The sequence below is a fragment of the Rana temporaria genome, chromosome 3 (assembly GCF_905171775.1).
Source record: "Rana temporaria chromosome 3, aRanTem1.1, whole genome shotgun sequence".
NCBI lineage: Eukaryota > Metazoa > Chordata > Amphibia > Anura > Ranidae > Rana > Rana temporaria.
The window spans coordinates 312,551,279-312,575,426 of NC_053491.1; the positions used below are offsets into that span (position 1 = coordinate 312,551,279).

At 42.4% G+C, this 24,148-nt stretch overlaps 1 protein-coding gene across 1 annotated transcript in view; it reads right to left on the bottom strand.

Annotated features, from left to right (window-relative positions):
• Window positions 1–8,817: 8,817 nt before the first annotated feature.
• The window catches only part of LOC120930478 (kinesin heavy chain-like), a 38,797-nt gene continuing 23,466 nt past the window's right edge, over window positions 8,818–24,148 (bottom strand). The window contains exons 5-6 of the mRNA XM_040341658.1: window positions 21,541–21,687; window positions 8,818–8,922 (exon numbers count right to left, since the gene is read on the bottom strand). Coding sequence (XP_040197592.1) covers window positions 8,818–8,922; window positions 21,541–21,687 — 252 coding nt within the window. The remainder of the gene's footprint in view (window positions 8,923–21,540; window positions 21,688–24,148) is intronic.

Here is a 24,148-nt window from a genome sequence, read left to right on the forward strand (position 1 = left end):
GTCAGGGGCACACTGGAACAGGGTGGGGTATGCTCTCGGAGCTTCAGCTCCTTCTACTGCGCCTGCAAAATGTCTGTACAGTACTTGTAAGGCACTTTACATACACTCGCAGGTATGTCCTTACTCGCGAGTGTATGTAAAGTGAGTGTACTTAAAGCGGGGTATGCCTGTATATGACAAGTATAGTAATAATGTTAAATGTATGTTACTATTGTTCTAAATTCTATGTGAATCTCGTAAGTTTAGGGATAGGATCAATAGTCAGTAGTGGGAAAACATGATGGGGTCAAAATGGGCAAATTAATAATGTTTATGAAGGAGTGGGTGGCAATACACCTGCAAGGGGTCCCAGATGGAAGACACCCTTTTTGAGTACTATCTAGTTGACACTAAATTGAATAAAATATTTTTTGGGGAAAAGGCCACTTATTTGCTAAATTAGGCATGCAACAACCCACATAATTCCAGGGGGACCATGTCTGAAGGTGTTTAAGGGGCCACATAATTAGGGATGGCGACCCTGTGTGTAATATATATTGACATTCAATTTGCATCACTCATGATTGTAAAAATGTGTGTGATTAATGACAAACACAAATAACATATGTTCCTTTTTTTGATACACAGGCAGACCCAAGCCAGGAAGAGCCAGGGCCCACAGGGAGCCAGGAAGAGCCAGGGCCCACAGGGAGCCAGGAAGAGACAGGGCCCACAGGGAGCCAGGAGGAGCCAGGGCCAACTGCAAGGCAGGAGGTGGCAGAGCCCACTGGGAGCCAGGAGGTGGCAGGCCCCAGTGGGACCCAGGAGGCACGCCGGCGGGATACCATCTCCCGGATCCCTCCATTCCGCAATCCCAATAAACGGCTCAGGAGTATGCGACAAATGGAGGAGGAGACCCAGGGCCTGCTTCGCCAAGCTACTGCAGCCATCCGAGAGCCACCCAGTGAAGTTGAGGGGTTCGCAGCGCTCATTGCAGCCAAGCTCTACAATCTGGAGCAGAGCCAGCGTGTGCGCTGCGAACTCCTCATCTTCCAAGCCATAACCATGGCATCCCTGGGGCAGCTCGATGACGACACCCACATTGTGCGGATTGCTCCTCCTGTCCTTGCTGCTCCTCCTGCTCCTGCTCCTGCTCCTGCTCCTGCACCTGCTCCTGCTCCTCCACTTCATGAGGCTGCTCTGGCTCCTGCCACCTCATCTCCTCCAGGAACCCAGCCCCCAAGGACTCGGGCTACAGGGAAGGCTGCAGGGAAGACTGCAGGGAAGGCTGCTGGGAAGAAAAAGCCCAAGAAATAATATGGTGCCCCTGATGGAATTTTAATGTGGACTCACAGGCTGTATTTGTGGCTTCGGGGACCCTTGTTTTCAGAAAAAATCAAGCATGCTCTAAAGTGCTGCCTTCCTTGGCATCTTTGTTTTTATTATGTTGTGTTTTTGGGTTGCCACCTTTTTTTTTGGAAATTTTTTGGAAGACTAAAATAAATGTTAATTTTTCAGCCAAATTTCACCATGTTTCTTTATTGTAGATTTGAGAGATCATTATTGAGTGGGCAGACCCATTACAAAATAAATAATGCAAACATTAACAAGGTAAAAAAACATGCTTGTGGGTGAGTTAACTAAAAAATTAGGTTGTTGCAGACACTTCACACACTCCTAAATAAACACAAAATAGAGATTACACATCAAATTGGTGACAAAAATATAAAAAGAAAAAAAAAAAGGTGGACCAATATATATATTTAAAATGTTTAAGATGGAAGATACAACTAAATAACAGAACACAAACATAAACATTATCAAACAAGAAAGAAACTAATTAAAAGCTTGTCATAACTATGTAACAAGATCAGCCGCAACAAACGTCCATTTCTGGGTAGCAGTTAAAAGCAGGGGTTAAAGAAGCGCTTTCCTTTCTTGTCTATAAGCTGAAAAAAACCTTAACGAATGTGCTGATTCCATTCTGAACAGTCGTTTTACATGAATGAGCGCTGCCGTCTCCTAACTTGCTTCTGAGCATGCGCAGGCTTAAATCAACGTTTTTACGTACACACGGTCAATGTTTAGAACACAGAAAACGACGTCGGCCAAAAACGACACATAAAATTGAAGCATGCTTCAATTTTTTTCTGTCGTTTTTTAGAAGACATAAAACGACGTTTTTGCCCACACACAGTCAATTAAATTGACGTTTTTGAAAATGACGTTTTTTTCCATCGCAGAAAGCGATGGTGTGTACGCGGCATTAAGGTTTGACCTCCTATTATATGGTTTTGGTAAATCTGAAGACAAAAATCTGCAGATAATCTGATGGTGTGTATGGGGCTTTAGGAGAAGTGTACATAATCCATTAGGAGCAGCTACAGCAGTCCTGTCTTTGGAACAACTGGAGGAGATGAGCTGGATGCATGAAGTCTAATGGGCAAGTCAGAGCCCTCTGAGTGAGTACTAATGACTCTGAGATCAGGAGAGTAACTTCAGGGAGTGTACATGGCAGTGGGACTTGAAAGGAGAGACTGGTATACTATAGAATGCTTTTTGTTGATCTTGGCTGACAAAGCAGTTTGCTTGACCTTGTAAATCTTGGTTTGCAAAGAGCAGAATGCTGCAGATATAATATACAGGGAGATGGGTCCCAACCTCTGGTGCTCCCAAGGAAAGAGAGACTATGTCAAAGGGAAGATGGCTTGAGAGCGATGTGTAATTTGCTGCTTTCACATAATGACTGCTGCGGTACATCCACCTTATGTGTGATTAGCAAAGTAATGGCAAAGGACCCCAGATAGTGTGTCTATGCCAGGTGTCTCCATTCTTTCTAAACAAATGGCCAGTTTATTGCCCTTCAGACTTTAGGTGGGTCAGACTGTGGCCAGTGGGAGTGGAAATGTTCCTGGCATCAGTGGGAGTAAACATCACCACTTTGGTATTAAGGAGAGGAATAGGGCCCCATCAATGCTATCATTGGGAGGAATAGTGCCCCATTGACATTGGTGTCAATAGGTGAAATGGTTTGGAGACCACTGGACTATGTGATGTGTAAATGCCATCTTCTGAAGAACACCAGTAAAGTGCATGCATTATACTATATCTTTTGTGTGGACATTCCTTGCTAAAGGCAGTCTGTACAGGGTATCCAAAAGTTAACTTAAAGCAGAACATAACCCAAAACCAAAAATGTAATATATTGCAACTTACCAATTATTAGATGAATTGGCTGCATTCTTTTTCTTTTTTTAGTTTTTTTTTTTTTCATTGTTTTCATCTGGTGATCTGGCAAGCAACACACCTCCTGTATTAGAGTGCCTACGTTCTGGATTAAAGCGCACAGGCGCACCTTTAAACAGCAGCATTGTCAGTCAGAGGGGAGATTTAGATACACCAAAAAATTTGAAGCCAAACTCCAGCTAACACTTTTTAACCACTTCAGCCCCGGAAGAATTGGCTGCTCAATGACCAGAGCATTTTTTGCGATTCAGCACTGCGTCGCTTTAACTGACAATTGCGCGGTCACGTACATTGTACACAAACAAAATTGACGTCCTTTTTTCCCCACAAATAGAGCTTTCTTTTTGTGGTATTTTATCACCTCTGCGGTTTTTATTTTTTGCGCTATAAACAAAAAAAGTGTAAATTTTGAAAAAAAAACACTATGGGGTAGATTCAGGTCGATTGGCGTAAATTTCTGCAGGTGTATCGTATCTCAGATACGCTACGCCGCCGTAACTTAGTGAGGCAGGTTCTGTATTCACCAAGAACCTGCGCCCTAAGTTACGGCGGCGTAGCGTAAATCTGCCGGTGTAAGCGCGCCTAATTCAAATTGTGAAGAGGTGGGCGTGTTTTATGTAAATAAAACATGACCCCACGTAAATGACGTTTTTGACTAACGGCGCATGCGCCATCCGTGAAAGTAACCTAGTGCGCATGCTCCAAATTAACCCGCAAAAAGCCAATGCTTTCGCCGTGAACGTAAATTACGCACAGCCCCATTCACGGACGACTTACGCAAACGACGTAAAATTTTCAAAATTCGACACTGGAACGATGTCCATACTTAACATAGGATACGCCTCATATAGTAGGGGTAACTTTACGCCGGAAAAAGCCTAACGTAAACGACGTAAAAAAATGCGCCGGGCGGACGTCGTTTTTGAATCGGCGTATCTACCCAATTTGCATATTCCTCGCGTAAATCGATGGAAGCGCCACCTAGCGGCCAGAGTAAATATTCAACTAAGATACGATGGCGTAAGAGACTTGCGCCAGTCGGATCTTAGCCAAATTCCGGCATATCATGTTTTCTGAATACAGAAAAAAGATACGCCGGAGCAACCTAGAAGTTACGCAGCGTATCAATAGATACGCCAGCGTAACTTCTTTATGAATCTACCCCAATATTTTGTACTTTTTTGCTGTAATAAATAGCCCAATTTAAAAAAAATATATATATTTTTCCACAGTTTAGGCCGATATATATTCTTCTACCTTTTTTTGGTAATAAAAATCGCAAAAGGCTTATATTGATTGGTTTTCGCGAACGTTATAGCGTCTACAAAATAGGGAATAGATTTATTATTATGAAAATGTATTATTATAATTTTTTTACTAGTAATGACGGCGATCTGCAATTTTTATTGGGACGTCAAAATTATGGCAGACACACCGGACACTTTTGACACATTTTTGGGACCATTGGCATTTATACAGCGATTAGTGCTATACAAATGCACTGATTACTGTGTAAATGACAGGGAAGGGGTTAACACTAGGGGGCGATCAAGGGGTCAACTGTGTTCCATAATGTGTGTTGTAACTGTAGCAGGATGGGACTCACTATAGAAAATGACAGCTTGTAGGAACTCACAATCTGCATTTCCACTCTTCTCAGAACAGGGATGTGTGTGTTTACACACACACGTCCCTGTTCTTTCTCTCCTGCCCGCAGTCACTCGTGGCCATCAGTCATCACGACCGCTGGTCACGAGTGTCGGCACCCCCGCTGTGCAGCGGCGCGTGCGCGCCTGCTATCCCACTTAAAGGGACTGACGTACAGCTACGACGGTCTGTGGGAATGGGCCGACCTGCCGCCGTATAATGACGTGGCTGGTTGGCAAGCAGTTAAGCAGTTGCAGCTACAGTTTTGTTGCTTTTTAGATGAGGGTTTTACATACGTGAATAAAAGCTGATCATTGTAAGCACCCCTGCCAGAGGTAAATGGTTTGCGTGAGCCCTCTAATTGCTACATCTACGGATTAGCTTGAAAAACAACAGACTTACTTACAAGATCACCCAGTTAAAAAGAATAAAAAAAAGCCTAAAAAAGATAACAAATGAAGCCATCATATCTCAGAATTGGTAAGCTGCAATATAAAATGTTTTGCTTTTGGGCTTAATACGGCTTTAAAGCTACAACCAGCACTCCCACTAGAATCTATAATCAACACTCCAAAAACCTGGCACTGGTAGTTCTCAGCAAGTAAAAAATAAAGTGTTTCCCATCATAACTTGATCTTCAGGCCATAACTGAAACCCTAAACCCACCCTGATGCCGCATACAAACGTTAATTTTACGGAATTAAAAAAAATTAGTTTTTCAAAAATGTCATTTAAAATGATCGTGTGTGGGCTTCACCTCATTTTTCAGGTTCTGAAAAACGACAAAAAAAAATCGAACATGCTGCATTTTTTAACGTCGTTTTAAACAATGTAGTTTTTCGGGTTGTAAAAAATGATCGTGTGTGGACTAAAACGACGTAAAAAACCTGCGCATGCTCAGAAGCAAGTTATAAGACGGGAGTGCTCGTTCTGGTAAAACTACCGTTCATTATGGAGTAAGCACATTCATCATGCTGTAACAGACAGAAAAGCACGAATTGTCTTTTACTAACACGGAATCAGCTAAAGCAGCCCTAAGGCAAATGGGACTTCCCTTTTATAGTGCCGTCGTACGTGTTTTACGTCACTGCGCTTTGCTAGATCATTAAAACGTCGTTTTAATGATGAAGTTTGGAAAACTTTGTTTTTTGGACATGCTGTAAAACAAAGTTTTTGTACGCGGCATTACACTTACCCACCATCTCATCTGAATCTGATAATCTAAATAAACTACTCAAATTAAACTTTGACCTCCCTCCTAGCACCTAACCTACCCCTTAAAGCGGTTGTATAGTCACATAAAAAATAAATAAAAAATGTTGTCACCTGTAAGGCAAAAGGCATAATGAGCTAGTATGCACAGCATACTAGCTCATTATGAAATACTTACCTTAGAACGAGGCGTCAGTAACTTTCCTGGTACACGCCGAGGTATCTGACATGTTGCCTCAGCGTGTCTTCCGGGTATCGCGGCTCCATCGCTGTGAGTGGCTGGAGCTGCGATGTCGTCACTCCCACGCATGCGCGTGGGAGACTTCTTTCCAGCAAGGTCGGTGTCTGCCGGGCCTTCAGCCGAGAATCCCCTGTGCGCATGCGCCACTGCAGTCAGCGGCTCATTGCAAGGGGAATATCTCCTAAACCGTAAAGGTATTTTTTTTACCTACAGGTAAGCCTTATAGGCTTACCTGTAGGTAAAAGTTCCAAAAATGACAAAACAACCGCTTTAAAGATAAAGCTGTCTGTATGTCCAAATCTAAAACACTAAACAGAGCTGTTGGACAAATCTCTTGCCGTGAATTTTTTATTCCGACAGCCAGCACTGCAAACTGTCTAAATACTCAGAAAGCGCTTGTATCTGAAGGGCTTAGTGCCAGGGCTGTGCCTACTGGGTCAAGCACTACATGTATTTTGGTTGGTTTATTAGGAACCTGTCGAAATGTACTCAATGTATAGCCAACTTAATGCTTAAAGGGGTTGTAAAGGTTTGTTTTTTATTTTCTAAATAGGTTCCTTTAAGCTAGTGCATTGTTGGTTCACTTACCTTTTCCTTCGATTTCCCTTCTAAATGATTTTTTTCTTTGTCTGAATTTCTCACTTTCTGTTTCTCCTCAGTAAGCTTGCCCCCATCATCTGGCTGGGGGTTAGTCAGCCAGAACAGCTTACTGAGGAGGAACAGGAAGTGAAAAATTCAGACAAAGAAAAAAAAAACATTTAGAAGGGAAATCGAAGGAAAAGGTAAGTGAACCAACAATGCCCTAGCTTAAAGGAACCTATTTAGAAAATAAAAAACAAACCTTTACAACCCCTTTAACACTTAACAACTTAACCTTAACAATTAAACTAAGGGACTCAAAAGTAGGGATGAGCTTTGAGTTCAAGTCAAACTCATGTTCGACTCGAACATTGCCTGTTCGCCGAATAGCGAACAATTTGGGGTGTTCGCGGCAAATTCGAAAAGTGCTAATTTTAAAGGCTTATATGCAAGTTATTGTCATAAAAAGTGTTTAGGGACCTGGGTCCTGCCCCAGGGGACATTTATCGATGCAAAAAATGTTTTTAAAAAAACGGACGTTTTTTTCGGGAGCAGTGATTTTAGTAATGCTTAAAGTGAAACAATAAAAGTGAAATATTCCTTTAAATTTCGTACCTGGGGGTGTGTAAAGTATGCCTGTAAAGCAGCGCTTGTTTCCTGTGCTTAGAACTGTCCCTGCACAAAGTGTCATTTCTGAAGGATAAAAAGTCATTTAAAATCACTGCTCCCGAAAAAACTGCAGTTTTTAAAACTTTTTTTTGCATTGATACATGTCCCCAGGGGCAGGACCCAGGTCCCCAAACACTTTTTAGGATAATAACTTGCATATTAGCCTTTAAAAATAGCACTTTAGATTTCAAACGTTCGAGTCCCATAGACTTTAATGGGGTTCTAAAGTTCACACAAACTTTTGGTCTGTTCGCAGGTTCTGGTGCGAACCAAACGGGGGGGTGTTCGGCTCATCCCTACTCAAAAGCATTAACCCATGCTGTGACCCAGATTGGCAGTAACAGATCAGTATTAAAAAGATAAAGCCACCCAGCGCATAACATTGATGAGTCTGCCCAGTTGATCAAAATTGATAATTGTAATGGTCCTTGTTGTAGGTAATGTTGTCCATGAAAACTGTGGTACAAAAGAAAGTTCAGGTGCCAGCCATCCCCAGAGCGTATCCAGAAATTCTATGAGAAATATGAAAGGAGGAAAGGAGAGAGGCGCACCTAAGTGTAGTATGTCCTTCTCAAAGGGCTTCCTGCTGTCCGGGGTATCCTGGCGTCAAATGGTGTTAGAAATCTGAACAGAACACTGAATCCAAACACCATTTGGATGCCCGGATCTACCGGACAGCAGGCACCCCTCGAGAAGAACGTTTTTATCACAGATATGTCTATGGCTTCTTCAATCATGCAAGTGCAATACCTTGTGCATTAAACAATTTTTTTTTAACATACTACACTTAGGTGCGCCTCCCTCCTTTCCTCCCTGCAATAACAGATCTCTAGATGGAATGGTCTTACTGTATTGTCCTGTAGTCACTCCACTGCCCTTGGTAGTTCATATAGGATGCTATTCCTGTTATATGTTTATGCCAGGCAATACAGATCCAAAGCATCTGCTCCTCAATTATGTTATTTTAACAAGGGCGGAGACATGTTATGAAAGAATCTTGATGTTTTCTTTAGAAGTTAGGTATCTTTTAACTGACAACAAGCCAAAAGGCAGAGGTTGCAACATTAAAGCCCTTAAAATCAATAACTTTGTTGCCCACAAAAAGTCAGCTATGGGATGTTCAGAGTAATCATGGCCTACGATCAGCTACACCGTTACAACACACAACTGCTCTTTACAAGCTTATATATTAATATATATATTGCATAAATTCTGCTGATTATACAATTTGTGGGTATAATGGATTATTTACCATAGCTACCAGTGATACATGCCTGCATAAATGCTGCTGTAATCAGAAATTCCTCATTGCTCATTGAATGAACTCCTTGAAAAACTTGTTCCAGTAACTGAAAAGGAGAATAAAAAGTTATTACTCATGAAAAGATAAGTCTATTTTTAATATAGGGAACTAATTTCAGTCCCTTAAGGGGAATTACTTGTTTCAAAACAATTGATTGCTACAGATGTTTGAGAATGTCATCACTGTATTTCAACACAACCACTTGTTAGTGTGCATTCACACCTAAGCGTTTTTTGTAGCCTGAAGCATTAAACTCCAAAACGCTAGAGGGGGAAAAAATCCATTATTCTCAATGGAAATGGTTCACATCTCCACTCCAAAACGTCTGAAGCCGAACGCCTGAAGCTCAAACAAGTTCTGGACCCTTTTTTGTCACGCGAATCGGGCTTATTTGGGTGTTTTTGAACGTTTGTATTCCCATAGAAACTAATGGAAATGCTCGATCCAAGCATCTAGCACGACAACGAGCGTTTCTACAGGCGTTTTATCGCTTTAATCTGTTCTGTGAAATAAAATATTCACCCAGGAAGAAGATAAAAAAATCTAAAAACATAGCAACAAATGATGAAAGAGATCATAATTTTTCCTATCAGCTAAAAGAAAAAACGACGAAGCTCAAAAACTTCGGACAACGCTGTATGCAAACGCGCGAATACGTGTAAATACACGCGACAAAACGCCAGAAAAAAACAACCGAAACCACTACGCTCAGGTGTGAAAGCAGCCTAAAGCCTCTTGCTAGGGACACAAAGCTAACCAAAGTGTCCCCATGGAATTTTTCATCCCTACAGCCAACTGTAATTTAGAATTTGTTTGCCTCAATATTTTCCCTTTACAGAGTGCATTATATATTAATGGATATCTATCTGACTCTTCAGCAGTTACCGTGCATTTTACTCATGATGATTGGCTATAATGCCATGAAACGCATTTAGGGCCAGATCCACATAGCGAGTACGCCGGCGTATCTACTGATACGCCGGCTTACTTTCAAATTACCCGCGTCGTATCTTTAATTTGAATCCTCAAACAAAGATACGGCGGCTTCTGGGTTCGATCCGACAGGCGTACGGCTTCGTACGCCTTCGGATCGTAGGTGCAATACTTCGGTGCCCGCTGGGTGGATTTTGTGTCGTTTTCCACGTCGGGTATGCAAATTAGCTTTTTCCGATGATCCACGAAGCATACACTTAAACTTAGGACAGCGTAGATTCCGAGTTAGGTCGGCGTATCTACTGATACGTCGGCCTAACTCTCTCTGAATTTGGCTAATTGTCATTGCAAATGCAAAGTCCCACTAAATGTCTTCCTTTCTATGGAGATGGGCAATGGTCAGGTCACCAGATCACCGGGAGAAAGAGGCAGGACCCCCCACTGAAGTGGAGCAGAAAGCCTAAGTGCCCTACTCTCCAACAGAGACTCAGGCCTCGTACACACGACCGAGAAACTCGACAGAATCCATCAAGAAACTTGGTGGGAGAGCTTTTTGCCGAGGAAAACGGTCGTGTGTACGTTTTTCATCGAGGAAACTGTCGAGGAACTCGACGAGAAAAAAAGAGAACAAGTTTTCTCTTTTTCCTCGACGGGAGTCTCAATTTCCTCGTCGTGTTCCTCGCCGGGCTGGTTTTCGACGAGAAACTCGAGCGTGTGTATGCTAAGAAACCCGTGCATGCTCAGAATAAAGTATGAGACGGGAGTACAAGTAGCATTTGTAATGGAGAGAACACATTGTTCACGCTGTAACAGACTGAAAAGTGCAAAACGTCGCTTACCAAACTTTTACTTAACACGCAGTAACATGAGATTAGCAAAAGCAGCCCCCAGGGTTGTGCCAGTGGAATCAAACTTCCCCTGCCATTGTATGTGTTGTACATCACCGCGTTTGAGAACGAGGAGATTTTGGTTTGAGAACGAGGAGATTTTGTCTTGACTGTGTGTATGCAAAGCAAGCTTGTCGAGTTCCTCGACTAGCCTAACAAGGAACTCGTCGAGGAAAACGATGTGTCTTTTACGACGAGTTCCTCGAGCGTGTGTACGAGGCCTCACAGTTCCAGTGACTCGAAGAGGATTAGCTGAGTGGTAAACAGCATTGGGAAAACAGCTATTGCTCTCACAACTCTGCAGGACTAAGCACCCCTCGTGGGACAGGAATCAGGACCGTCTTCTGCACGTGGTGAGTGCAAAATATGGGGATGGAAAGGTACATTTGTTAGGTTACTTTCCTCAACTAATAGCTTCTATGGGTTCTCCTCCATCTCTACACATACTGTACCTTCCTCCCCTGCTGCTCTTTGGGTATCTACACAATTTGACCATGATAACCTTAGTGTTTCTCCAATTTATCTTAGTTTTTATGCCACCCCAGTCGCTGACATCTCCATAGCTCTATCTTGTCAGCCAGTTATGGCTTCACAGGTTGAGATGGAAACTTGCTAAAGAGAAGCATTAACTTGTGACATTCTCTGTTGTGTTTCATTTTATGAGAAAAAAAATTGCCAGGTGATCATGTAGATTACCTATTGCTACCCAGTCATAAGGCTTTTGGTCAGAAAGGAAGGGTGAGCCCAGACATAGAGGGAAGTTGTTTTGTGGCTGAAACATTTGCTAGTTGATTATAGGCTCACTCAATCTACGCAAGCGTGATGGGTGAAAACAGGTCCATCCTTCATTTCAGTTCTTTTTCAGCATGTGTACAATTTCCATGAGGCTTACAAACCTTATGCAGCGTACACATGATCGGACATTCCGACAACAAAACCGTGGATTTTTGACGGAATGTTGGCTCGCATACACACAGTCACACAAATGTTGTCTGAAATTCCGAACGTCAAAAACGCGGTGACGTACAACACTACGATGAGCCGAGAAAAATTAAGTTCACTGATTCGGAGCATGCGTCAAATTGATTCTGAGCATGCGTAGGATTTTTGTGCGTTGGAATTGCATACAGATGATCGGAATTTCCGACAAGAACTTTTGTTGTCGGAAAAATTGAGAACCAGCTCTCAAACATTTGTGGTTGGAATTTCCGACAGCAAATGTCCGATGGAGCATACACATGGTCCGACAACAAGCTCACATGGAACATTTGTTGTCGGAAATTCCGTCCGTGTGTACGCGGCATTACAGGTTGCTGGCTTTGTTCCATTATGACAAATCTTACAGACCAAAACCGGCAGTCTACCCACCTATAAAATGGGAATCTAAGTACTTTACATTGGCCTTTGGCTGAATTTGATGACTCCCCAGCGAACACAAGTTCAGTACTTCACATTTACCTTTTAAGAATATAATAATTTTTTTTCCTTCAATGTATCTTGGTGTCAATCCCCCCCAAACATGCAAATGTAGACATGAAGGTTATTGTTACTATCATTGGTCTAATCTACAAGTCCCCATGTCTGGGGAGAAGCTTTTTCATGAAAGCATGGTGAGTTAAAAAAAAAATGCTTTTATGGCTAAATAATCTTCCCAAATGTATCAGGCACATGCTCATTTAAAGTTTTGATATTGTTTTAAACCTGCCCACATATTTGGGTCAGGGTTGTTTTAAACTGATGATTTAAAATCTGTGACTGCTTTACCAGATGTTGTTAATTGTAAACTGAGCAAAGATATTAGTTAAAACAAGATAATTAGGGAAAGGAGTTTTGCCTTTCACTGCCAGGGCTCATGCCTAAGCAAAGCCTAATGAATACAGAATTATTCATCACCCCTGACTTACAATGGGGTTGTCTCTGAATATTAAAAGCAATGATGGCATAACATCAGTTCCTATTGTTAGCAGACAAATTTCTCACCGCTCCAGGTGAGCCCCGTAGGCAATCAAGGGCTGTTGAACCACCAAGGTGCTGGCAATGCTGATGATAGCAAGTGGAAGGATGAAAACTGGATAGCCGCACTCCAAATCACTTAAAAATAAGTTGTCTTTATTTTTCAACCGTACACACAGTCACTGCAACCAACAAAAAACAGTATGGCCTACGCGTTTCGCACTTACATTTAGTGCTTGGTCATGGCTTACTTTTAAAGAATCGGTGGCCATCATTGGAGCCTTCGGTCAGGTAACCCTCTTGGGTTCTAATTGGACATTCAATTGAGGTGGGTTTTAATTTGTTAAATGTCTTCCAATAGGTTGTTCAGTTTATTGCCTGTATTTTGAATAATTTTCCTCCTTTCTTGGATTGATGACACCCAGAATGGGCCATGGTACATTATGTAAATGATTTCCTGTTTATTGAATCTGCTAGTTCTGCCATTTGCCACAGTGGTTTAATGTTTTCCAGTGGTTGATGGGGCACATTGGTGTTCCCTTTGAGGAAGTTGAAAGGGTTTCTCCTTGTCCAACCAAGATTTTTTGTAAATCTCAAGTGATACAGTTATAATGGAATTTAGGAGGCTTGCCTTTATAATTGCAGGGTTAAATATGATGATTTACTAGCTTTCCATAGTTTATTCATTATCCAAGAAAATGATAGGTCAATTTGCAAGGGAAGTTTCCTGGGATACTGATTTTAAATATTACACATAGCTAGGGGTGCAACGGATCAAAAAAATCACGGATCGGATCGATCCTCGGATCACGAGTCACGGATCGGATCGATCCTCGGATCAGCAAAAAAGAAAAAAAAGACTCTGGTGTCCCCCCCTCCACGGGTGACTCTGGTGTCCCCCCCTCCACGGGTGACTCTGGTGTCCCCCCCCCCTCCTCCGCTCAGTACAAACAGTCTTTTTCCTACCAGGTGCAGATCTCGGTGGTCCCGGGTCTGTAGTCAGCGCAGTGATGCAGAGGAGTGTAACGCTGTGCACTGGCAAGCACATGGGGTGGAGCAAGATGGCCGCCGCTCCGGAGCTAGGCCGAAGCCAGGGACTTTCCTACGGCCGAGGCTCCGGAGCGCTCCACGGATCGCGGGGTGTGCCGATCTGAACGGGGTGACCCGTTCGGATCGCGGATCGGTGACGATCCGTTGCACCCTTACACATAGCTACTGCAGGTTCTACATGCAAGGAAAATAAAAAATAGCATTTTTGCTTTACATGATTGGATGATAAAATCAGCAGTGCTTCCCCCTCATTTCAGATCTTCTCCTCAGATCTACAATGACTGCAACTCCAAGTGCACTTGTAGTGCAAAGTGGATTTGCCTTAAATAAATCAACCCCTTAGTGCTTCAATGTTTACAATGTAAAATTTAGCTCAAGGCAAAATGCAAACATAGTAATTGCTGGGTGTTTTATATCTCCATAAATTCCAACTGCTCTTAAACTGGCCCAAGGAGCAGTGGTCAAAAATGTAAACTGTCCACAAGATTTAGCAATCATTTCAGGATGTGAAGAGACAGCCATGATATGAAAAAATCTGTAGTAACTATTTATTAGCACGGAGGAGGTGGTGTGACTATTCAGATGCCTGTGAATTATTTCCATCAGCTGACTCGCCGGAATTGATTCTTATTTTTATATTTTGACTTTTTATATATATAATCTATATATTATAGTTTTATATATTCAATCTGGTTATTCTCACGCACATTTATCCAAAACTTTAGCAAGTGTTTCCTTTGTTAGGAAGCTACATGCTGTTCTAGTTTGTTCCTGTGATCATAAAACAGTTCCTCATAGAAATCAGTATTACTCCCCCGACAGGAGGTTATTTATTTCAGTTTTAATGCTCTGTGATCTGCTTGATGCTACTAAAACTGTTTTTCTTCAGTATTGGAAACTATTTTTATTTTATTTTTGTAAACTGCAGTTTCTCTAGCCTTTTTGGTACCTTCCATATCTTGGAATTAGGTTTATTGTTTGTGTAAGTATGGTACAGGTTTGTTGCTGGAGAACATGAGGGTAATGCCTCGTACACACAATCGCGATTCCCGAAGAGAAAAGTGCGATGTGAGCTTTTTGTCGCAAATTCTGCTCCATTGCACTTTTTCTGTGAGAATTCTTGCCAAGAAAAGATTGAGAGCAGGATCGCAATTTTGTAACCGTAAAAATTCCTATCGGGAATCGCGATCGCCTGTATGCAATTACGACACAGAAAAACCTGTGCATGCTCAGAATCAAGCAGAAAAGCCGAACTGCCTATTGAACTTCATTGATCTCGGCTCGTCGTACATCACCACGTTCTTGACGGTCGGAATTTCGTCCAAGATTAGTGTGACCGTGTGTATACAAGACAAATTTCCTGCTGAAAAAAAACCGCGTTTTTCTTGTCAGAAATCTATTAACTATAATAAAACTATTAATATATTTTGTGTAAATTAAGTACAGACCAGTTGAGTAAAGCTAAATGGTTAAACCTTTAGTTACCCAAGTGGTAGTTATTGGTCATGTTGCATTGATATCTCAGTAGTTGGCAACCACATGCAGATGGTACTCCTCGGTTTTATTTTAATTCAATGTGGTATTTATTTAAAATGAGGAGCTACTGAAGCAGCTAAGCTAGTCATTACCCAAAACTCTATAAAGATGATTGGCACATGGGAGTCTGGTAGATTTTGACCCCTGCTTTAAATATTAATTAAAGCGGGAGTTCACCCATTAATCTATTTTTTCAAACAATCCCCTTAGATTAATGCTCGTTTTGTCTAGGGGAATCGGCTAGTTGTTTTAAAATATGAGCTGTACTTACCGTTTTCGAGATGCATCTTCTCCGTCGCTTCCGGGTATGGGTCTTCGGGAGCGGGCGTTCCTTCTTGATTGACAGTCTTCCGAGAGGCTTCCGACGGTCGCATCCATCGCGTCACTAGTAGCTGAAAGAAGCCGAACGTCGGTGCGGCTCTATACTGCGCCTGCGCACCGACGTTCGGCTTCTTTCGGAAAATCGTGACGCGATGGATGCGACCGTCGGAAGCCTCTCGGAAGACTGTCAATCAAAATAGGAACGCCCAGTCCCGCAGCCCATACGCGGAAGCGACGGAGAGGATGCATCTCGTAAACCGTAAGTACAGCTCATATTTTAAAACAACTAGCCGATTCCCCTAGACAAAACGAGCATGAAGCTAAGGGGAAAAAGTATATTGTACGGGTGAACCTCCGCTTTAAGCATTTTACTTCATTTTTGATTCCCCAAGGGTGGCTTAGATTATAGACCACTCATCTATCATTTGAGCCCATAGAAGGGCTTTAGCAAGGATTTACACAAAGAACTTCTCTTTTTCAACTGATGAGCTGCTTGTTTGGTGGAAATGTAGTAGTGAAATGAGATTTGACAACATAGTTAATAATTGGTTTCTTCTGTTGAAAGTTTGGCCCATGCCAAAAATAATATTTGCAAATAAAAGACCCCTGGACTTGCTGCAAAGAATTGCTCTGGGTTTTATTCTCATCTGCCTGATACTAAGTTGGTTTTGCTGAAATTGTCCATTGCATGATTTGGGCTCCCAGTTGTTGAATTCAGCACATGGATAAGATTAGAAAAAGGGTTGACAGATTGATGTGCGAGTACATGCCCCCAATTGGGGGGGGGGGGGGATTCTTACTGCCATTCTGAGCTGGAAGGGTTTTTTCCTGGATTATTTTACAATGATTTTATCTGTTTGTCTGAGACTGGTTGTGATATTTTATTGCTGGACTCCAGTACATGCTTGAGTTGGCTGTGGTGGTGAGGGGTGCCAGGTCATAACCTGGCTAGTGGGGTAATGTCACCCCACAGGTGTGGGTGGATAGTGTTTATGGTGGAACCTGGTGGTTGGTACAGTTACTTGGTGCTCGAGTCCTGAAAGACTAAGTAGGTGGTTTGGTGAAAGTTTTCATGGTGATATTGGCAGGGCCGATCCGTCCTATATGCTGACTACGCAGGCTGCTTAGGGCCCCCGAGACTACTCGGGGCCCCGCCGCTGCCGCCACTAGAGGTCCGCGGCCAGCGGATATAATGTCTCCGCTGGCCGCCATTTTCCCGAAGACCAGAAGAGAGAAGGAAGCCCTGCCATAATAGAAAGAGAGCTGCGGCGCTGCCCACCCCCGCCCCCGGCGCCGCTGCCGCCGCTAGAGGTACTCGGCCGGCGGAGATGATAATGTCTCCGCCGGTCGCCATTTTCCCCAAGACCAGACCAGAAGAGAGAAGGGAGCTCTGCCGTAACAGAAAGAGAGCTGCGGCGCTGCAAACCCCGCCCCCGGCCTGTCTGTCATCTGTAACCTGTGTGGAAAGTGGTGAAGGGGTGGCGGGTGGGCGGTGCTGCAGCTCAGTTTCTATAGTGTAGCTGGCCGGCTCCGTCTCGAATTTGTTCCCCCTCACCTCTTGCCTCTGCCTTCAGTTATGGCGGCGGAGACACCGCTGCTAAACTATAGAAGGGCTCCAAATGGGGGGGGCACCTGAAATGTAAGGAGACACTCCGCTGGGGACACCTGAAATGTAAGAGGCACTCCGCTGGGGACACCTGAAATGTAAGAAAGCACTCCGCTGGGGACACCTGAGATGTAAGGAAGCACTCCGCTGGCTGGGGACACCTGAGATGTAAGGAAGCACTCCGCTGGCTGGGGACAGTGACATGGCGCTCCCACTGATTTTGCATTATGGTGAGTTGAATGATTTCATTTTATATTACAATGTAATAATATAAATAATGCGCTTCAATCATTGTGACACCATAACAACCATGGTGCCGGGATGATTGAGGCGCTAACACCAGGTATTTGGAGTATCTTTATCTGCTGATTGTTAAACTTTCTGGAATACACAGATTGCTATTGTGGTGTAGGATCTGGGCCTGCTGTCCCTCCATTCCTCCTCTCTCTCTTTCTTTCTCTGTTTCTCCCTCCATCCCTTGTTCATCTTGGACTCTAACCACACCCCTTTGAGCCACACCCATTTAAGCCACGCCCGATATTATGCTTAAACCACGCCCATTATTCACGGGTCAGGTAGAGGGCCCCTTAGCAGAACTTTGCTTAGGGACCCAGGGAGGTCAGGATCGGCACTGGATATTGGTCTATGTGTTTAATGTAAAAAGGTATGGTACAACGAAGGTTAAAGGTTATCTATCATATTTGTTTTAAAACCCAAATAATGGTTTTCTTAACTATCTTGTTGATCAGATGGTGATGGTGGGGGTGAAGTTAGGGTGGCTGTTTGTGGTGTTGTACAGTCCCATGCATCCGGTACTGTTTGAGCTTCTGCTTTTTTGGTCGTAATTTCAGGTGTTTGTTTTGTGTGAATTTGCGCACATATGCGAGTTTGCACCTTCGTGCGCACAATACCTTCCTAGGAAAAATGTATTCATATTTATGCTCAAATGCACACCGGTGAAAAATACTAACCGAGAACACAGATGTTTCTATTTTTCTTACTGAGGAGTGTGCACAAGTACATTGTAAATAATGGGCTACATTTTAGCTCAGTGAAAAAAACACTGTACTGAGCTTTTTTAAGCTGCAGTGTGCGAGAGGCCTAACTCAAAACCAAATCTGAGCGTGAAAATAAATGTATATAAAACTAGTATATCAAGAACTTTAAACATTACATTTTATAATGTTTCGTTTTTTAAATAAATAAATATATATATTTAGGTCTGGGGTCCTAAGTATGTTTAAAGTAATGATATCATTAATGTTTGTCTATTTTTAGCATGACATTTAAAGAAGAACTATAATAAAATTTGTTTTATTGTTCTGTCTCTTGTTGTAATTGTAGTATCATGTTTTCTAGGTGTATTTTTATTTTTACAATTTTTTTATTTATAAGAAACAGGAAAAGGCAGATCCAAAATTGTATATAGGATCACATAAACAGATAAGGCGCATATGTAATCCAAACTAAGTCAGTATTAAGAAAACACGTCAATGAAACAGAATTGATAATAATTCTACAGTATATAATACGCCTATATTTTCACATGGTTATATATAAAAATCAGCCTTATGAAAAGGGATATAGAACTACACTTTCCCAAATTTTTGTACCAAGTAATATTGAGGCATAGGTGAGAAGTAGAATAGCAGCTAAGAAGAAAAGAGAAGAGGGGGGGAGAATAAAGGGGGGTAGGGAGGGGGGGGGCAAGCAGAGAGGATTGGGGAGCTAAAATAATGTGATGGCTCATCCTAAAGACAGTATGCAGGTCGTAATGTCTTTTGGGACAGTTATGGACCCAGCAGGGCTTTCTCTTCGTCAGAACAAATGAACATATTCCATAGTCTCCAGATCTTGAAATACTTTTCCTGTTTATGTTGTGCCATTAATATCAAATCTTCCATTTTGTTGATTTCTTTCACCTTTTGAAGCCAACCACTGATAGTAGGGGAAGGTGGGTTCTTCCAATTCAAGGGTATACAAGACTTGGAGGCATTTAACAGGTGACGTATTATAGATTTTTCTCTGGAATGGACAATACATGTAACAAGAAGATCCCGTCAGGGATCTCAAAGTCAGTGAACCCCCGAGTAATCCTCCAAACCTCCCTCCAGAAGTTATCAATATATTGTTTAGGACATCAAATTCAAATTTACCCTTTGAATAGGTTTATTGAGAAATCAATTTTTGACTATTCAGGAAATGTTTTGATAAAACCTGTTTGCCCCCCCCCCCCCCCCCCCCAGTGTCGCACTGTTTGACCTTTTGCACCATTATCAGTTTACTTTATATATTTGTGTCAGGAAAGGTTCCATCCGCTGGTAATATTTATTATTATTTGGCTTGCAGTACTGTGGTCCACCAGCAGGTGTCTCCTGGCAGTTTGGAACTGTCAGGAGAACTCCTCCCTGCTGGTGTTATATCATCTTTGGGACGCAGTACTGGTCTCCACCAGCGGATGGATCCTGGCAGTGTGGAGCGTACTGCTCTTTCTGCGCTCAGGTGTGACTTGAAGCCAATCATTGACATCCCTATTTATACCCGGCGAGTACAAGCACACCTCGCCTTGATATTTATCTCCCTGACCTTGAGCCTGCTATCCTGACTTTGAGTCTGCATCTTACCTGACCCGATCCCTATCCCGAGCCCATCCTGTACCTGTCCCCTGATTACCACAGATACCTGTCCTCCTGTTACCTGATTACTTTGGATCCCTACTCTGCAGCTTTTCCATCCGTCCCCTCCCTGTTCCTGTTGGTTTTCCATCCTTACCCGCCTGCTGATATACTTGTGTCTGGTATCTCCCATTTTTGTACATATTGTCTATAGTTATTTTTGGGTCACTGTTTATTGGTTTTGGTGTTGTTCACTTATCTTAATAAATTATTATATTTTCACCTACATGCGTTTTTGGTCTCCTCTGTGCAGTCACACAGTCTGGTCCACTAGCTTCTCTGACAATTTGATCCTATTGTGGACATTATTCTCTAATAAATTACCAATATACATACGGTATATATCATTATGTTTAGGGGTCTTTGTTGATTTTTCACCTATCCTCATGGACTTCATTGCCTTGTTTGCACCCCCTGCCCTATTTTCCTGCCCCATTCTCCTTTTCCCTCCCAACCCCCTCCTCCCTCCCCCCTCCCTTCCATTCCCTTTGTCCCATTTTTCTCCCCTAATTGGCAGGTGAGACTATCTACTTTTGATCCTTACAACGATCCACTATCTGACGAATTAAAAAGATCGTACACCATTTTGAATATAGCATTGCATGACACGGATGATGGAATTGTGGCGTGACGCTGATCCTGCCCAGAAATCGTCTTTAATATGCATTTGAACCTATTCAATAATGGTCATTTTATATGTGAGTATTTTCACATTCAAATTAACTGCCCCTCAATATTTGCCCATTTTTGCTCATACATCATACCCTAATGAATTATTTTTATGTATCTTTACATTAGATAAAACGGCTTACCTTTGGACCCCTGAAGAAGGAATATAACCATTAACTCAGAAACATGTTGGGTTTTCTGAATTCGTTATGATGTAATTGTTTGTTTTTATAACAATTATTTTATGTAAATTATGTTTGTATAATAAAACTTTGTAATACTTTATATATTTGCTACTCTTATACTTTGATACGTCCCTTGCCCATCCCTGGGGCATGCTTTCTATTTTTCTTCTCCAAAAATTTGGTATGTGGCTTGGGTTTTCAATTTTTAGACTTCTGGGTAGGTAAAATTAAAATTGTTCTAGTTTTGACAAATAAAAAGGTATTGACGGATTAAAATAAGCCAGCCAAACTAGGCTATGGGTGTAATCGTTTCAGAAGAAGGAAAAGGTTGCAGTCTGACAGAGACTCCGCTGCAGAGTCCATGTGAGTACTGCCTGTGACAGAACAGACATGGGTCTCAAAGTCTGTAAAAGACACTGAACTTTTCACATAGTAGCTGTGCTTATGCTGAATTTACCTCTGTGAGGGAATTGTATTGCATTGTGCTATCTGCACCTCTGCACGTTTGGAGTTGAATTGCAATAACTATGCGCCACAGTCCATGGGCACCTGGAAGCAGTAGACAATGTGAAGTGCGGACAATCATAGTACACAATCAGCTTTCTGTTCACTATGGTCAGATCAGAAACGAGATAATCACTGATTGTGTTTTTCTATTTTAGAGCTTTGAATACTTGTGCTAGTTTTTGGGCCCAAACTAATTTACTTCAACCACCATTTACTAAAATAATATCTAAAAATGTAGACACTGCATACATTTATTATGAAACCCTTCTTGTTTTTTACAAAATGTAAAATTAAGTAAAGTGAGGATTTAGAAAAACAAATGTTAGCATTAACCACTCTTACTTGATATACTAATCCAAACTGATTTCCATCTTCACCATGCAGAAATTGGGTGCTACAACTCCGTGAACCATACAGAAGAATAGATACATTGTATCCAGAAGTAACGGTGTTCAGCATGGATTGAATGAGCTCTGAGAATACCTTATCCTACAACAAACAGATTAGCGTTAATAGAGTTAATAACTTCAAATGGACGTCACAGTGACCCCCATCACAAGCCTGGGCAATCCAAACCAAGCACTTGGTAAAAAGTTACAGCATGCAGAGGTTACCTTCTGTGAAAACTGCATTTCAAAGTGATCCGTGCATTCAAAAACATTGGCTACTGAATTTCAAAGAAAATCAAAATTTTTCATTGAGAGGGCAAGCTTGGCCGACCCTATCCCAACTCACAAGCCTGCCCATTTGATCTATCACAAACATTATTGACCAATACGGAGACTCAGGAGGCGGCAAGGGCAGGCCCATGCGTGGATTTTATGGCAGAAGTTATGATTTGTGTATAACATCAGCTGTATATACTATATATTTCACTGAAGGTAACCAAGTCTTTTCTCTTTTTTTCTTTATATCCTCAATCTGAATTGCTCAGGTTCGTAGTAAGTGTAATTTGAAACAACGTAACATTTCCATATGGTCTATGGTATAGCTAGTAGTATTTAGCCCCAATATTAAAACAGATGATGTTACTTGGGTGAGAATCAAAACCTCTTCAGCATTACAGAACAAGTCCAGTTGAATATGACTATTGTAGCAAAGTCTCTAGCCTCCTCTAGTCTAATGAGAACCATCAGGGCTAAAGATAGCTGACATCCTTCTGTATGTAGTGGGTTGTAGTGTATAATGGGTGTAAGGTGGATAAAGATATTGGGCACCAGACACTTCTTGGGTTTAAAAGATGTTTTATTTCTCTTAACAGTTCGTTTTATATTTTGAGGGGGAAAGAGAGTTAGGGCCAGGACACCCTTGAGTAGTTCCAATTTTAATTGGCAGACTCTGAGACTTTAATAGGAGGACAGTCGTACAGGGAAAGGCCCCCAGCAAGGCGCCACATATGCACGTACAGGATTGCTGTCTCCTGTGGCAACAGTCTTTAACAGATCCGAACACAAATCGTTACAGTCCTCTTTGCTTCACTACAACTTCTACCTGTAGTTCTTCAGCCCCTTGAGCTCCTGGTCTCTCACTGGACACTCTGATTCACTGACTCTGAATCCCTGGAGCTTCTCAAAGCTTTGCGCTGGTATCTTCCTCAAGCGTCACCCAAGCTTCCCTGCTGGGTCCTTAGCTTGGCACTCCAGATACTTCTCAAGCTTCACCCCTGCTAATCAGTCCCTGGCTTGACTCACAAGGCTGCTCTGCAAGCTTCACCTCTGCTGGCTGGGTCCCTGACTTGATCATCAAGTTTCCCAAATCTACACCGTGCCCGTTCGGTGAGAATACTGCTCCGGTACTTGCTTCAGTTACTCACTGTGGTCCCTGGTAAAGGTGGTTGGTCCCTAAGTAGCAACAGCTTTCCTTCTACCTCTGACCTCGACAGGTTCTCTGGCCGGCAGAACCGTCACTTATGGTTGGACTGCAAGCCACAATCCCAACCCTGTGCTGCCCCCTTACTGGATAGGCCCTCGCACAGCCTGGCAGCCAGATAACCCCAGGATAGGTCCAATATCCAGCCTAGCAGCCTGGGGCGTATGACACACGTCCACCCAGACAGCCATCCAAGTGGCACAGAACATAATTACCTGACCTTACCTGAATATATAGGTTCTCCCAGCAGGCTAAGGCATTCAAGAAAACCCCTGCCCATTGGCTGAGATACCCTATATACCCATAACCTGATCTTGTATTGATTGCCCTTCTCGTATCTAGTACCACCAAGTACCCGGCCACCTAGCAGTAGAAGAGAATAGTGCAACAAGGCCAAACTTAGGGAGAAGTCAATGTGTCTCTAGCAATTGACTAGGGTAACTACTCCTGGCAAGTAAATTTGTGAGGAGCTCCCTGACTAAACCCCAGGGCGCTACACTGGGGTTTTTTGTTGTGTAGTGTCATTGTAAGGACAAGGACTGATGTGAATGTACAATATGTAAAGTGCTGCATAAATGCACTATATAAATACCTGTAATACATAAATAACTAATGTAACAGTTCAAACAATTGAAGAGAAATGAAACTCTGGAAGCTGCAACCAAGAAAGGCAGGCAAAGGATTAGTCACCAGTGTTTCCTTTGGTCTTTTTGCAACTGATCTCTTACCCATTGCAAAGTCTTACTTACCATGCCTTGCACTGCATCTCTGTATTGAGGTGGCCTTCTTAGTAAAGACAGGGCTTTGCTTTATAATGTCAGAGCCTCCAGCAAGGTACACTGGGTAAAACAGTAGACAGAGTAAGGAGTAAAATCACAAAATTTCACTCGCAGCTCATCTCAGATAATTAGTGGTTTATGAAACTGAGATGACCAGTAGAGAACATGTTCTCCGCTGACCATCTCAGCACACAGAGGATCTGTCATTGACAGAAATGGCCAGTTTGTGAGGGTGCGATCTCAGAATCTCACTGGCAATCTATGTGTGAATTCTCCCTGACAGATTCTCCAACCCAGAGGGG